Source organism: Anomalospiza imberbis, chromosome 4 (assembly GCF_031753505.1).
Source record: "Anomalospiza imberbis isolate Cuckoo-Finch-1a 21T00152 chromosome 4, ASM3175350v1, whole genome shotgun sequence".
NCBI classification, from domain to species: Eukaryota; Metazoa; Chordata; class Aves; order Passeriformes; family Viduidae; genus Anomalospiza; species Anomalospiza imberbis.
Window position 1 is genome coordinate 42,858,000 of NC_089684.1, and position 17,117 is coordinate 42,875,116.

At 44.3% G+C, this 17,117-nt stretch overlaps 1 protein-coding gene and 1 long non-coding RNA gene across 2 annotated transcripts; one reads left to right on the forward strand and one right to left on the reverse strand.

The window, feature by feature from the left end:
- Positions 1 to 294: 294 nt before the first annotated feature.
- On the reverse strand, positions 295 to 5,472 carry SPP1 (secreted phosphoprotein 1). The gene is made up of 7 exons (XM_068188069.1): positions 4,602 to 5,472; positions 3,277 to 3,343; positions 3,132 to 3,182; positions 2,138 to 2,242; positions 1,945 to 1,989; positions 1,427 to 1,678; positions 295 to 964 (listed from the first exon to the last, which is right to left on the reverse strand). Exons 2-7 carry the CDS (start codon positions 3,328 to 3,330, stop codon positions 527 to 529), a joined length of 945 nt encoding a protein of 314 aa, XP_068044170.1. The 5' UTR covers positions 3,331 to 3,343; positions 4,602 to 5,472; the 3' UTR covers positions 295 to 526.
- LOC137472721 (uncharacterized) lies at positions 2,505 to 16,599 on the forward strand. Its single transcript, XR_010998381.1, has 3 exons — positions 2,505 to 3,003; positions 15,422 to 15,525; positions 15,857 to 16,599. It is a non-coding gene; the product is annotated as an uncharacterized lncRNA (long non-coding RNA).
- Positions 16,600 to 17,117: the final 518 nt, after the last annotated feature.

The window sequence follows — 17,117 nt, forward strand, 5'->3', positions numbered from 1 at the left end:
GGCCGGAACCGCCTTCCCGCCCTCCTTCTCCTCCTCCCACGCCTCCCTCTCCTCTGCGGGGCAGCCCCGGACCGCCTCTGCGGTAGCGGTGCCGGGGCCGGCGCTGGGTGTTTGGATCCTGCTCATCCTCGGCGAAGGCACGAGGAGGCCTCGCGAAGAGGTTGTACTGGTTAAATTTGTGAGGAACAGCCATTTCACGTCGTTTTCAGAAGAAATACTAAAGCTCCCCCCGCCCGGTCCAAGCCCCAGTGAACAGTAACGCAGGTACAGGGTTTTGAGATTTTATTTACGCCCCATTACAGCAAAACACCGCCCGGCAGCGCAGAGAGCAGCGTGCCCGAGGGGCGACGCTCGCCCGCCGTGTCCCACAGCCTCCGCTAGCACAGCCCTAGGGACCATGGACCGCCCCGAACCCCAAAAGTCACCACGCGAGCTACATTAACAAACAGCTCCCCGAAATGAAGCTACTCCCCGCTTCTCTTAGGTTGGGATTGGAAAAGAAGGAAAATATTATTTTTATCTCCCTTTAAAGGGTGACTTCGTTACTTTCGATGCTGTGACGATCTTGAGAATCCTCGGCACTCTCCAGCGTTTGGCTGCTGATATCGTCAGAGAGCTCAGCTGACACGCGGTCCAGGCTCTCCCTGCTTTCCACACTCGGGTGGCTGTCCCCTCTCTCCCTGCTTTCCACACTCGAGAGGCCGTCCCTTCTGACACCAAACTTGCTACTGTCGCCTTGTGCCTCGTGGCTGTCGGATTTGGGCCGGCTGTCAGTTTCCAAGCTCCGGTCGCTGGGGTCGCTGTCCTGCTCGCTGCTGTCCCGCCCGTGGCTCTGGTCAGACCATACCACGCTGCTGGCGTGCTTCCTCAGGGACCTACGGGAAGCAGAATTCTCCCGGGAGACAGAGCGCTGGCTGTCTGCATCCATGTCGCTCTCATCTTCTTCAGTGGCATCATAGATGAGCTGTGTTAGAGAGCAGAATAAGAGCCATTGTCACTCCTGAGCAACTACTCCGCCAAGTACTGCACTAAAGTAGGCTGCTCGGACTGCAGGGACGCTCAAAGCCTGCATGAGGAACCTCTGCCTGGAGATACTCTGGTGTTTTATGGAGTTACACGAACCTTTCACATTATGAGAAACTCTCATTTGCTCCTGGCCTCAGATTTCATGTGTGCAAGTATATCATGACAGTGCAAACTGCAGTTTTGCACAGCTTGCAGCAGCAGGCTGCACTCCTGCCCCAGTGCATTGGCAGCCATCGAGACCCCTGATCTGTGGTATCCAGAGAAAGGAAATGCATTTCTTCACTTATGCCTACTTTCCCCATACCAGTTTTCAAAACCAACTCCCATAAAATGCCATGTCCATTTTCAAGTTCACTCCCCATTTCCAAGAACATGGGCACCACCGGTTAGTGCTATTCACCTTTTTGGCAGCTTTGTGGAGTTTGATAGACTTCAACAGTGCAGCTTTTGCCCTCATCCTGTAGGCCACACTGTCACCTCTGCCAGCATTGTCTCCCCGGGTGAAAGGGAAAGTGGGGAATGGTTCAGTTACTGAAATGTCTGTGGGAAAACTCGTGACAACCTCTTCAGATTCATCCGTGTCATTGGAATCATTGTCATCATCATCATCATCCACATCTTCATGGCTCTTGCTTGACACATCAGGAAAGTGCTGGAAAACATTTATTACACGTTAAGCAAATGAAGATGGCTGTGAGAGGTGCAGACTGGTACCTGTCCCATTGAACCAGGACATAGGCACTGTTGAGGAGCTACATGCAGGCACTGCACTGAGTTCACCTCCCCCTGTCTGGAGCTTTGTTTTATTTCGGGAGAGATGTTACTGCAAGAGCCACACTTGAGTGAGGAAAATGAGAGCTGTTCCACACTGCCTGCCCTACAGCACTCAGCTGACATGCTGTCCTTCAAAACACTTACCAGTTTTTCTGGGACATCTATGCTTTCTTCTGAAGAGTAAAGGGTCTGAAAGCAACACAAAGCTCAATGTTAGTACGCAAAGGCACATACAGTGGAGCTGATTTGCATGTTGACTATTTAAGCACTTAATCATAACTTGCAAATCTTGGCATGGAAAGATGCTCTGCCTTTTCTTCCAGTTAGGTGCCTGTACCTGCTGAGATGATGCCAGGTCACTCTGTGGGTGCTGCTGACTCTCCTGAGACTGAGAATTCACGTTGTCGTTGTGATATCTGTGCAAGTGATGGTCCCTGGAGTCCTTCAAGAGAAAATAAAAGGGAGGGGTTAATCCTCAAAGGAGCAGGCAAAACTGCTGCATCCCAACCTGTGTTTTCAGGCAGATGTGGCATCTGCAGTACATAGTCCTTCTGTATGGGATGTGTGCTCAGCTCTTCATTGCAGTAGGAAGAGGACTCATTACAAGCCATCATCCCAGATGAACATTGTACCCAAAAGATAGATAGATGTGCCTCTCTCACTGGCAGAGCCTGAGCAAGTTAGATCAGTTTCTCCAGCTAGTTTTTACTGAGTGGAATTTGGAGTTATATCTAACAATCATCGCTTCTGCTAATTCTTAGGCCATTTCTGGAGGGTGATTTATCTCTCACCTCATGAAGACTCGAAACTAAATGCAGTAGTTGGTTCTCAGAGCCAAGAATTGATTTTACAAGGGTAACAGCAATGGGGAATGAATTCAAGAGCTATATAGCAAGACTAAATGCAGTTTGCTTACATCACTCAAAAAAAAAAAAAAAATAGGATATTGGATTAAGATGCTCCTCCAACACCAAATATTGTAATCTGATCCACAATAACCAGTAGGGGTTATAGCAATTTTGCCATACTGAAGTCCCTTTTTCTTTTTAATTAACAGCTAACATATTTTTCATTAAGAAAAAAGATTTCCAGTGCTGGTCTGGAGATAGAACTAATGAAAGTCCACAACCAAGACACATGACACAGGAAAATGTCTGTGGACATCAGTGGCTCTCTGCTTTGAAACTGGCTTATAACAGCCAGGTGAGGGCATGTTCTGCAAGCATCTACAATCATAGAACAAGTACCAGAAAATGTGTTTTGGAGGAAAACAAACAAAAATCAAAAAGTACTTATCAAAGAAAATTAACAGAAAGAGAAAATGAGCTTACATATTTTTCTTCTGAGCTGGCAGAAATGGCATGCTGCTTGGATTGAACCACCTTGAAGGAAGAGAAAAAACATTTATCAGTGTTTCTCACTGATGTGCAAAGGAAATAATGCAAGTGCTGGGGATAGTGTTTGTGATTTACTCACGGGCCATGCAGCTGTGATGCTGATAAGACATAAACACAGAACCACCACCTTCATTGTGATATTTTACCTAGAAAATATTTTGGAACAGTGAGTCAATAAAGTAAAATACCACAAAAATGCTATAGGCTTTTCCTTTATCCTGGTGTACTTCACTATGCCTAGACCAGGTCCCTGCCATGGATTCAACTTGCCCATGCTAATTTTATTTCTTCTATCCTCCATCACCACCTCCCACCCACTTTGTAATGATTTAGCAGCTCAAAAATCTACAAGAATTTTGAAACTGAATGCTGAGAAGAGCTGAGCAGTGGTGAGAAAAACCACACTGAAAAGGTGAACTGACTCCTGTTGCCTACTGACTTGCATAAGCAAAGGAAAAGCTCTGTGAAAAACTGTTATAAAAACCAGCTTTGGTTTATCTTCATTCACTTAACACAGTTGTTTTGGAAAAGAGGCAGGTTAAGGCAAACAATTTGTATTGTCTTGTCAGCTATTTTGAAACTAGTATTTAGGGTTATTAACTTGAGTTGCTGAGTAAAGTCAGTTTATATGAATATAGACTGCTCTTATTGATAGACCTGCATTTCCCTCTCCAGAAGTTAGAACAAAATAACCTGTGCTTCCAAACAAGAGATAGGTGAAATGGCCACTCCCATAGCTGCTCACATTGCAGCTTTAGCAATTCAATAAATAACTGATTCCTGCTGAAATTAGGAGAGCTACAGTAAATTTCAGTGCTTACTGACAAGTTCCCAGAATAAGGAACATCCCTGAGAATTTAAACCGATTTACTGATGAACAAGAGTAATTCAAAACTTTGGTAAGTCACAGCAGGAAAGAAAGCTGCTTGGGACCTTTAAAATGCATTAGTAAGGCTGGCCCAGAGACAGGACACTCTAATAGGGGTATTGCAATTTTACTGAGAATTGTGTCCCGTTCACTGTCCCATCCACTCAGGACTGTGCAGCGTGAACCCTCAGCCTGCCAGGAAAAACAAGGACACTGCCAGGCAGTGATTACATGAGGAAGAAAGCTTTCTGTGTTCAAGCACCAGCTCTGAGTTTCTAGTGCATGATTCAGTGGCAGGGTTTTCAGTAACCTTCTCCCACCATCTATCAGCACACAAATTTAAAATTGTGATTATGTGTAATACCTGGCATTGCTAAAGCAACCTTGCTCCTATAAAAGCACACCTTTTTCCACAGAGAAATATCAAACATCCCGTCCCAGTGAAGCAGTTTTCAAAGATCTGCTCAGTGTTTCCTAGTCTAAAGCTGCAGATGGATTGCACATGTCAGGTAAAAAAGCAAAAAAAAAAAAATTACCTTTTCTGGTGCTGGAGGAGTCAGCCACGACAAAAGCACTTTTAGTGATCCCAGCAGCAGCTCCAACCAGTTGGCTCCCAGCAGCTCTGGCTTTCTCACCTCGTCACTTGCTGCCTGACATCTCTGAGCTCCGGGAATTTAAGTCCTGTCCCAAGCACAGCCACCAATCCCCATGTGGCAGAAAAAGATGAGGTCATGAGGCTCCTGGCCACTGTCCTGCCCACGTTCTCCTACACTTCCTCTTTGGCTTTGTGGTTTTTGAAGCAAACAAAAACCATTCTAAGGTTAAAACATTACTTATGAGCAGATCATTAACCAGCAAGTCTGTTGAATGCAGTGTTTGGTATCATGTAGGAGGGCTTCAGGGCATGTCTGTTCTACTTTTGTGAAAAGCCACAGCCCAGCTTCCCAGAAAACTTTTGTACCCTGTTCTGTAGGGGGTAGGAATATCTAATGTGTGCTGGAGGAAATAAATCTGAGCATAAAATTCACTAAAGAGGTGTTAATGTTTCCACAGAATTGTAGACTTGCTCTCCAGGGCATACATGGTGCAACAGGAATTGCAAAGATATTGCAGAATTTGGCCTTTTTCATTTTTTGGTCTACCGGGGTAAAAAAAAAATAAAAAAAAAAAATAGTAGTACTAGTTGTCTTGGTAGGCATTCTGCATCCAGCAACTTGGTTGTAAAGGTGTACAAGAGCCAGTGGTCTAATTAAAGAAGATTGGTGCATCCTTATGAGGAATCATGAGGAATTCTTACTCCTTTTCTGTTCATTTGTATTCCTTCTGGCTCCTTTCTCAGGTGGTTTGATCAACCTGCTACAGCTGTCTCATGCACCAAATCCATTTCAGAACTCTTTTCAGGGACCAGATGCCAGATATTTTTCAATTAAAAAAAATAAAAAAGAAAAGGAAAAAAAAAAGCACAGATATAGCTCCAGCATGAGGAGTGCCATGACTGGCACTGGGAAGCAAAGGACATCATGGGATGAAATTCCATGCCTACTGTGGAGCAGTGCATCAGCCCTGCTGATGGGTGACAGATCTATTGTGGCCTCCCTTGGATGTCCATAGCTTTGGACTGATTCTGCACCAGCTGGGATGTGCTGGAGGACTCTCAGACACTCTTCCATGTGGTGTTTCTTTAAAAGGACAATGAGGAGTCATTCAAGCACAGGAAAACATTCCAAACAGCCCTCTTAGAAGGCAGAATATTTATAACTGTTTCAAGGTGGTTATCTCGCTTCTCATTTGTGACACCCCACTGATGTTTGCTGTATTCTTAGCCAAGCAGACAAGAGAAAACTGTTTGTAGCAGCTCCTGTTACCAGTTATCCTGTGCTTACTGACACTTCTGGGGCATGTTTGGAGACATCAGGAGTAACATACCCATGCTAGCTCAGCACCTCCCCATTACATCATCACACAGACTTAGCTGATTATATTTTTGAGCTGAGATCAGCAACAGCTGGAAGTTCAACTTAGTGTATGTAAGAGAGTGTTCTAGTATCCCAGTGGGAGAAGTGGATAAAAACATAGTAATAGTATATCATTAGTAGTTCTGACTGTAAGGACCTACCTGAGCGAGGACTGTCCTAGCTTTTATTTTTGAAGCTATAAGACCATTGTCATATCCTAACTCAGGAAAGACCTTTCAACCAAAAAAGCCTCCAGCAACTGGGATTTCAGCACCAAGCTCTTATGCAGATTTAGACCGATCTACCATCTCCCATTGTATCTGCAGCTCAGTGCTGCTGAAAACCAGTTTGCTGAAGGCCTTGAATGCAGATACAGGACTCCAGCTGGAAGTGGGTGCTCTTTGGAAGTGTTGGTTTGAGCATCAGGCGGTAGCCAATACTTACTTAGTTACTAGGGCGGCTTCAAAAGGCCACTGCTGTTGACTCCAGGGAGCCGCAGGCCAGGCCCTTAGGTAGCCAAGCACCAGTCCTGACCATCAGCAAAAAACTACTTCCATCTGACAGAGCAAAACCAGAGGCAGAGTGAAGCCAGCGGCTCACACCACTGGATGTGGGACTGGGTGTGCTGTGTCCCGCTCTCCTGTCCACACCCTGGATTAAATGTTAAGCCTGAAAAACCTACTTTCCCTACAAGCCATTCATCAAGAGACACAGAACTGAAAAACAACGTTATGCTCAAAGATCCTCTAGAGCTTCTGTCTGTCCAAAACCAATCCTTGCAATCTGCATGATGGTGTATTACTGTGTATCAGACCATCAGGAAAATAGACATGATGTAAACAGCCTGTTTCACCGAGTTCAGCAGCAGTTATCAGTCGTGCTGATGGAGCCATTAGAAACAGAGCCTTCCTGCAGTTTGTTACAGACATTCCTGTACAGGTCAATTATTACTGTGGTACCTCAAGGCAAATGTTTTGCAAGAAACTGGAACTCTTGTGTCCCAGCAGAGTCGCTGTGTGACCCTCAGGGAGCTGTTTCTGGCAAACAGCTGTCTTCCAGTGCGCTGGGAGATGACAGTGTTTTTGAGTATGTTGCCAAACATACTGTACAATCCACTATATGGTAGATTTTGTAAGAACTAGGGAACAACAGGGATGTTTTGCAGTAATCCAGAAGCAGGATGAGAAGCGATGGCTATTAATAAATGTCTTCATTTTATGCAAGATTAGCCTGTACAGAGCTGTAGTAAATTTAGCACTTGTCTCATGCCTATCACTATGTGGTTATTCCTCCTGTAAATCATTTCATCTAGCTGAGAAATCCTTTGCCTTGGTAGGATTTATGCTTCTTTTTGTCTCAAAGATAAGGAACAAGCAGGGCAGAAAGTGGGGAATTTTCACCATTTTCACTTCCCACATTAAAATCCTTAGTTCTGGAGAGAACACTTCACTGCTGGTGGCACAGCAGAAGCAGCTTGCTTGAATTTGTACAGGTGGGAGAGTGTATGATTCTGGCTTTCAAGAGCTGTCAGGGTCTGTGCAGAGCATGACTCTGACTGTAATTTGCTGCATGTAGTTGACATTTTCTACTTGTCTGTCCTGTCGAACAAAGCTTTTGACCACAATTCCTTCCATCCTGGGCTGTGCTGGTAATGTGGTTAGGCTGTCATTTTGTGTTGTCAAGAAGCTGTATCAGTGCCTCCCTGAGTTTTGTTCACCAAAAAACAAGTCTGGAGGTGCACATAAACAAAGACTGGATGGCAAAGACTAAGGCTGGAAGAGAGAGGCTATTTTCTTTGGCAGCATTAAGAATGCTATTAAATACTGTTTTGCAGCTAGAATACCTCCAGGAATAGCAGACTTAGTAAAGAAAGGTTTCTGTGAAAGACAGATTAAAAGCAAAATTTTCTTATATTGCTACCATAAAATTACCTTTGGAAACTCAGTGTATCTACCAATATGCCTCCCAAAGCCATTACATCTTCCTAATTAAACCTCCAAAAATGAGGAAAAGCTTACATATAGCAGTGGGTAGACTTAAAAAAAAAGCCCTCTGCCTCTTAAATAGGCTACACAGACTACATGGTGTCTGGGCCCAGGAGAATATTTGGTATGCAGAAGAGATGTGGGTGTCAGATCTGTTTGATAAAATAAATTACAACAGAGGTTTGCATCTTATGTGTGTGAACAGGGCACCCTGATAACACATGTTTTGCAGCACAGCTGTATGTCTTTTCCTTTGTACCGTTGGAGCAATTAAAGAAGTCACTTTCCCAGAATCAGCCCTACCAGTTCCTTGAGGAGTTGCAGAACGGGGCACAACACTGACCTAGAGCTAGAGTAGGTGATAAACTGGGACAGACTTTCTGAGAAACAATGCTACGATAGGCTGACAGCAATACTAGAAAGTGCCAGCGTCTGACACATTGCAGTCTTTTGGTCTGTCCTTATCTCCCCTCTACTCAAAGAGAGCCCACTCATTTGTCTCTGGCTTCTGGGACTAGTCACTATCTGTTCCCATTTTCAAATGGCTTTTTAGGAACAGCTTTGGAAAGTGAAGAAAAAAAATTAATATTTGAGAAACTGCCATGTAGCTGTGTCTCACAAATCCTGGAGGCTTGCCAGCCTCAGTCAGATCCCACCTTTCAGAGAGGCAAGTGGATGCTCCTGCAACAGCATAAATACAGTCCAGCTGTCTAGAACTTGCTAAAATGGAGCACCACTGATGTCCCCTCCCTCGACTTTTACAGCCAATTAGAAAAAAAGTCCATATTTTTTTCCCCATTGAAATGAATGCATTTTAATACTGAAGTCCATGTAGCAGCAGGAATTAAACTAGCACAGAAACATTTCATTATTTTCAGGTCATCAGAGTTACCAGTGTGAAGAGCTAAACACCAGCATTTCAGTGCTGGGTTTGTGGCTGTGCTTCAGCTCTGAATTGACATGCATTTGTTTCAACTGGAAAATAACAAACACAATAGCAGTCTGAAGTACTCGTAGTAACAAGAACGACCAGTGAAAGAATTTATGGTGTACACCATGTTTTCATAACTGTACCATTTCTTAATGTATGTAACCCTCAAAGAGCAATTTTTTTGAGAACAGGAGGATGAGACTTTCTCACCTCAATGGGAGCTGAGCTCAATCTGAAGCCTGAACACTGCTGCAGATATAACGATCCAGGATGAAGGAAAGCGTGTGAGGTGAGATTATGTGTGTGCTTAAATCCCATATATGCTCATGAAACAGCAACCATCAGATTGCCAGCTCAGGGCTCACAGTTTGAGTGCTGAGGGGAATTTGATAGTAGGAAAGAGCTTTAGAGAAGATTGCTTCTCTGACAAGTATTGGAAAAACTTTGTGACAAGTTGTTTCCCTCTCTCCCCCCGCTCAGTTCCCTGTTTCTGATCCTATTGAGAAATTTTGGAAAGATTTTGTGACAAGTTTTTTCCTTCTCTCCCCTCTGCTCAGTTCTGATCCTACTGCAAAATTTTCTGCTTCTACTGAGAAAGGACCCTAATGGGAAAATACGAATATGCAGAATGGATATGGAAAGAACAGCATCCTCTCATTCTGCATTGTGAAACTTGGAAAGTCACGAGATGCCTGTTCTCCTAAGTGTGGGGAGTTTTGGCAGGGCACAACAGGAAGGGTTCAGCACCCCTCCTGTTGTATCTCCACAAAGTTCTGCTGCTAAAACACAGAGAACCCCTTGCTGCAAGAAGCAGAGTGGATCACAGCACAGCCAGACAGAGAGAGGTAGACAGGGAGATGGTGGGCCAACTCTTCCATATGCTGCCCCTGTGCATAACTGAGATGAGCGTGAGAGTCCTGACTGCATCCCGGGAGTCTTTATCACACAGCAGCCTTGATTTTGCATTCCACATTTACCATGTTGAGCTCACGTGACGTTTCCATACACGGCCGCACAAGGATCACAGCGCAAGGAGCTGAGTCCAAAAAAGTTTGCTACTGATCCCAGAGACCAACCTTGCGCAAGACACCCTTTCTGAGTGCCTCCTGGAAGAGGCCAGTGCAAAACAGATAATTTGGAGAGGTGCCAGGCATTGCACAACCCAGGATTCCACTCTGCATACCTGTGGTTATCTGTACACAAGGCATCTTTTCTGCAGAAGGTCTCGAGCAGGGGAAGCATGTGCTGTTTGCATGTTGTGAGCCTGTCAATAAACCTGACCTCAGACATAGGCTTTGCTACATATCAGAAACCAGTCAGAGACCTGGTGTCAGCTTCTGCTGTGAGCAGTTTTCTTAACTCTCAGCCCAGGGCCACTGTGGTCTGAGGTGGGACGGGTGCAGAACTGAGTCAGTGTGAAAGCAAACATGGTCCCAGGCACTGTGCCCCAGGGTGTGGGGGCACTGTGGTGGAGTGGGAGGAAAAACCCATCTGTGGGCCTGGTGAAGGGAAATTAAAGAGTTGGGGACTGGGCTTGGGGAGGAAGTTGTTTGGCCAAGAAGCTGATTTGATATTGTGGGGGAACCAAAAATCAGGAGGCCGGGGTCAGGGCCTTTCCCATCTTGACTGAATCATGGAGAGATTCTCCGCAGCTTGCTTAAGCCTGGAGGTGATAAGGCTGTTTTCCCACAAAGCCTATGCAGGCAGGAGCTCTGCAGGAACCATCTTCTCCACTGCAGCAATGAATCATTTTGGCTCTGGCTTGGAAAGCCAGAACATCTCCTACATGTCAGTACACTACTTTTAATTAGTACTGGGGCCGCCACCTCTTGTACAACAAGCAACAAAAGTGCCAATAGAGAACATCACTCAGACCTAGCAATTTCTCCTTGTCTTCTGCATACTACATTTTTTTAAACTTGAAAGGTTTTTTAATGAAATATGCAGTAATAACTCATACCTGACAGGTATCAGCAAATCAAAGGGGATGTTTTCTTAAACATATAATTTTCCAAGAAAATAGGATAAATTGATAGACTGAATAGTTCAGATACAAGTGTCTGAGACTGAATAGTTCAGATACAAGTGTCTGGGAAAAAGGTTTCTTTTCATTAAGCACAGAAGCACAAACACATTTAGCAAATCCCTGCTCTCCCTCCTTGCTTACCAGCTCTCTTTGGAAGGGAGATGCTATTTTAGAAATACACAGTTGAGAGATAATCACATCCAGATTTAGGAAATAGCATTTTGCACATAATTCATACTGGCTACCTAGACAGATTGTTGGTTGAGTGTGTAGCTATAAATTTGTCAGAATAAATGGCAAACTGTGGTTGGCATATGGACACAAAGCAGGATGCAAACTGCAGCTATACATTAACCAGAGGAAAGAGAAGCCTAAGAAACTGAGTTAAGCAGCAGGATCTGAATCAAACAATAAGAAGGGGCAGCTGACAGGGCAACTTACTCTTGAGGAGGATATGCAGCATCAGAGCTCTTTGCATTAGGAAGAACATTACCAGTCAATAAATAAAAAGCCAGCACTGCTGTTTTCCTCATGGAGTCTTGTTTATCACAAAGAAGTCAAATGACTTCTTCTCACCCATGGAAAATGTGAACACAGTGGATGACAGGCAATTTTGGGAAGGAACATCCGTTCTGTATGGAGAAACTTGATCTGCTGCACCCAAAATAACTGCTGTTGAAACACAGACTAGATCTCATCTCAGCAATTGATTAGGCAAAAGGAGGAAGCTTGACTGCTGGTTGGAGCTGAGTTGGTCTTGCCTCAGACAGCAGGGCAGCAACAGGGCAGTGACATGTGGGCTGGGACAGGCTGGAGAACACAGATCTCAGGGTGCAGGTTGCCAGCAGATAACTCTGTGCCCTCTGCAGAGCTGAAAAGCATTTTTATGCACCCAGTCCCTGAAGGGAGCACTATAGGAACTCTGGTACCTGTAACTTCATTGGCACCAATGCAGTCACATCCTACAGGAGTTTGCCACATCCCTGACACATCCTACCTCTGCTCTACCCTAGGCAAGGGCATATTACACAGCTACATTATCCAGGCTCTCTAAACCCCTCCGCTGAAAAATCAACAGCAAAGGAGAGTGATGGATCACAGAAACTCCCAGTGAGATTATTCCTAGTCTTCTGATTCAGGCTTAAGTAAAGACAGAAAGAGGAAGGCTTAATTTCAACAAGTGTTCATGGTCATGGAGGTCTACTTTTCCTCTCCTCCAGGCAAAGAAGCCAGGCTGATACACTGGGGATTTGTATGTATACCTTCCAGTCTTTCAGGTCAGCAGATTCATTCATCCTACCTATTTTTTAAGTAGCTGCTCTCCTGAGAGAGAGAGCAGTGTGACAGTCCCATTGGATGTAGATTTTTACAAGAGGAAAGGTAGGACCAAGTCTCAGAGCGAGGGCAATAGAAGGTGGGTTGTCCAGGGAATATTATCCATTACTCTCTTTTGGGCAGTGCCAGCAATGTCATTGCTGGGGTGTAACACTGCTCTTCACAGGCAAGTTACAAGGCACCCTCAGTGGCTTGTTTGGGGTCTTAAGATGGTAGGAATAATGTAGATTTTCCAATAATAACTAAAAAACATAGCATCTAAATAATAAGAAATGCAAACTACCATAACAAGATTTTTTTTTAAGTAGCCTTTCATTTAGCTTCATGTCTACCATACCTCCCCTTCCCATACTGATGTTATAGCATGTGATTTTGATAATTTTCAGCAAAAATAACAATTATCACGGCTCTGGTGTTGCAAAGCTGCTGTATGGGCACAGGCTTTCTGTTAGAGATCAAATAGTTAACAGGTCCTGTTATGTGGTAGACTACTAAATATTTTTTTTAAAGGCAGGCCACTCTAAATCTTGATGTAAAAATTATTTTCTCATTTTGTTTATCATCTCCTGGTTTGCTACTGTTAACAAAGGAGATGAGGCATAGATGCCTAAGAGATACTAAAAGCTCACTCTGAACTCCAATTGTACTAGCATTTCTTTTAACACATTGATTTCCTATCTTTATCACCATGGATATCAAGGAAAAATACAGAGGCAAAATAGAAAAAAAAAAAAAAAAGCAAAAAAAAAAACCCCAGCCAAGTAATTGTATTCACTGTCTGTAGGTTTTAAATATCTTTCTCCAGAAGGAAATCTTCTGTATAGACTCTAGTGAAGAGCAGCTCTCTTTGCACATACACACTGGAGGCAGGGAAAGAGAGAGGCTCTTTTAAATACATGGGCTAAACAGAGGCTGCAAATTGAAGCTTTGGACAGCAGGGCTGCTCCTCTTCCACAAAGATTAGGCCTACTGACAAATTAGCCTGTCTGCTTCTTCCCTGCTTAGCAATTATAAAGAGGGCAAAGGCAAGCCTATGGTCTCCCTTGTTCCATATTTGAACAGCTGCAGGAGCTATCCAGGTGTCCAGGTCAGTACCAGGAGATCTTTCCTGGAACACCAACAGCTCTCCCAGGCCTGAACTGGTAATACAGACAGACTAGAAAAGTCAGTTACCACAGTGTACAGATGATACAAACCAGATGATGAGGCCCTGTGGATTTTAAAATATTAAACAGTCCATCTTTTAGTCTAATCCCCCTGCACACATCAGACTGAAGGACAAACTTCATATACTACTGAGCTAATCAGCTTGCATTTGCCCAAATGTAGTTATTCCTCCTGCACTGGGGTTTTTCTGTTCTTAAAGCTGCTCACTGTACAGTCATGTTGATGAGTACTACCTATACCACCCAGCTGTAACTCTAAGAATTAAATTATGCACAGGCCTTTGGATTTCCCGTTGTCTTTTGTGGCCAGAGAAGAGATCCGATTATTGGGGCCATTTACACAATTCAGCCACACATAAACACAGCAGCCTGGCTCACAATTATCAGTTCTATTCCAGACCCTGGTATTCACAAGTTATAATCTGATTTTAACAGAGATAAGCCTGATGGCAATGCTGGTGAGGTTTTGCCAGCATCCTTATGCTCACAGCTGGGAAAGCCCCCCCAGAGCACTGGCTTCTCACCTTGCTTCAGTTTCAGATTTTACTGCCCAAGAAGTCTGTTACACTGTATGGCAAACCTGTCTGTGACTTCTAAAGGAGCTTCCCCAGCTCCTTTAGGCTGCATGCACACCATCAGAGATCTCCTGGCTTTTTGGAAATACTATTTCTTCTCCCAGTGATCAACTCTGAAAAACGGCAAGATGCCGAAGTACCCGAACTGCTGATGCAAAATGGATTAGAAACACATGGGTATTGAAAAACATTTAGAAATTACAATATTTCCCCATGCCTTTCTCAATGCAATACAATGTACTCTTATTGCTCTTTCTTCTGCAAAAGCTTTTCCCAACATCCTAAGGACACCTTGTCATCATGCAGGGCCTGTACCCAGCAGGAGCAATTATTGTACAGGTTTTCCAGCTCTTACTCTCCAGAAAATCTCGTCAACGGCACAGGCCCTACTCTAATAAGCAGCAAGGTGGAAATTGCACTCTCCAATGAAAACAGCTATTGGTTTATTTGTTTGGGTTTTTATTTCAACATAGCAATCTCCCTACAGGCGTTCTAGGAAAGCACAAGAGGAATGTTTCTTCTGCAAAATGTAATTAACATAGTTTTCTTCCTGTTGCAAAGCATAATTGCAAATATAAACCGACACATGAAAATGGGGTTATTTTGGGCTATGGTTTTGTGCAGCAAAATACTGCAACAAGTTTGGTTTGTCAAACTGAAGACAGGGCAGATGTCTCTCTCCCTTCCTGTTTAAGCGAGTGGTCTGGGGAGGGATGCCGTAACCTATAATGATGGTCAGCTCACCCAAAGAAACTTGTTTCCTCCAATCTATAAATGCAGTTTTCTGAAGGCTGAACATATGCCAGAATACGCACATGCTTTGTGATCCTGTGTGACATGGCAAAGCCTGGTCTGATTTCAAGTTGTGTTAAAACTTACATAAAAGTGTCTCAGTTCTGACAAACCTGCTGCCTTTCAATACCTGAGGGGAGCCTACAAGAAATCTGGAGACTAACTCTACAAGGGTATAGGACAAGGGGGAATGGCTTTAAACTGACAGAGGCCAGATTTAAATTGGCTATTAGGAAGAAATTCTTTACTGTAAGGGTGGTGAGGCACTGGCATAGGTTGACCAGAGAAACTGTGGAAGCCCCATTCCTGCAAGTGTTCGAGGCCAGATTGGAGGGGGTTCTGAGCAACCTGGTCTAGTGGAATGTGTCCCTGCCCATGGCAGGAGGATTGAAATTAGATGGCCTTCAAGGTGCCTTCCAATCCAAACTATTCTTTGATTCTTTCTCACACACAGCTCAAACAAGGGTGTGGAATATCCTTTTGAAGTCAAAGAAATGAGCCAGACTTCCCTCTGCAAAAGCATTTCCTAAGAACCTGACCAAACACAGGATCATCTTCACATTTCACTGCGTGTTTGCACTTGCTCTTCAGGTGGCAAAGCACTTTAACCTGTACACAGCTGAGCCCCAGGAGCTGTTGAGAGCAATGGAGTGTGGCACAGTGGGACTGGATGGCTGCAGTCTAGGGAAGCATTGGTGAGTCACCTCCTGCCTGGAGGTCACTTTAACCAGATAGGCAATTCCCTGCAACATGTCCCCACATGCAAAACGTATAATCCAAGACGGAAACAGAGGACTGAAATAACAAATGGTTTACTTTCCCCTGCTCTCCATGCCAGGTGAATCATTAAACATAAGTGAAAAATTACATTCCATCAGCACAAACCCTCACTAGTAGAAGTAGGCATTTATTTACTGAATTTGTTTGGATGTGGGCTCTACAGTCATTCCTATAAATCTTTTTTGGGCCAGTGGACCTTAAAAAACCATCAGCTGCTTTCTCTCTTATCCCCTTTATTCACTACAGGAATATACAAGTGAATACTCTGTCCTCCATCCATAAAACAAGACACTGCAGCACAAGTGGCCTGGCTAAATAAATCACTGGGAAAAAGCAGGCAACAAATTTGCACCCTGAGGAACTGCAGACCAGTCAGTCCCACCTCAGTGCTTGGAAAGATACTGGAGCACATCCTCCTGGAAACTATGCTAAAGCACATGGAAAATAAGGAGGGTGATTAGTGACAGCAAATATGGCTTCACTAAGGGCAGATCATGCCTGACAGATTTGGTGGTGTTCCACAAGAGCATTACAGTGTTGATGGATAAAGGAAGAGTGAAATCATCTACCTGGACTTGTTCAAAGCATTTGACACTGTCCTGCACAACATCCTTGTTTCTAAACTGGAGAGGTGTGGTTTTGATGGATAGACCAGTCAGTGGATAAAGAAGTGACTGGATGGCAGCATGCAAAGTTACAATCAACAGCTCATTGTCCACCTGGTTACCAGTCATGAGTGGTATCCCTCAGTGGTCAGTTTGGACAGGCACTGTTTAACACTTTTGTGGCACACATGGACAATAAGATTGAGTGCAGAGTCAGCAAGATTGCTGACACCACAAAGCTGTGTGGTACAATAGGCACACTGGAGGGAAGGGATGCCATTCAGAGGGACCTGGACAGACTTGAAATGTGAAATCCTATGAAGCTCTGTAAGGCCAAGTGCAAAGTCTGCATCCAAAGCAGTGTGGCCAGAAGGTCAAGAAAGGGGATTCTGCCCCTCCACTCCACTCCACTCTGCTGAGTCCCCCACCTGGAATGTTCCATCCAGCCCTGGGATCCCCAGCATGAGATGGACATGGAATTTTTGTAGGGAGTCCAGAGGAGGTCACAGAGATGATCAGAGCACTGGAGCATCTCTCCTGTGAAGACAGGCTGAGAGAGATGGGGTTGTTCAGGATGGAGAAGACTCAACTCCAGAGAAACCTTATAGCACCTTCCAGTTCCTAAAGGGGGCTGCAAGAGAGCTGGAGAAGGACATTTTACAAGAGGACATAAAGAACAAGAGGGAAATGACTTTAAACTGACAGAGGGTAGGTTTAGATTAGATATTAGGAAAAAATTGTCTACAGTAAGGGTAGTGAGACACCAGAGTGGGTTGATCAGAGAAACTTTGGAATCCCCATCTAATTGTTCAAGACCAGGCTGTATGAGGCTCTGAGCAATCTGGTCTAGTGAAATGTGTCCCTGCTCCTGGCAGGGGGTTGGAACAAGATGGTCTTTAAGG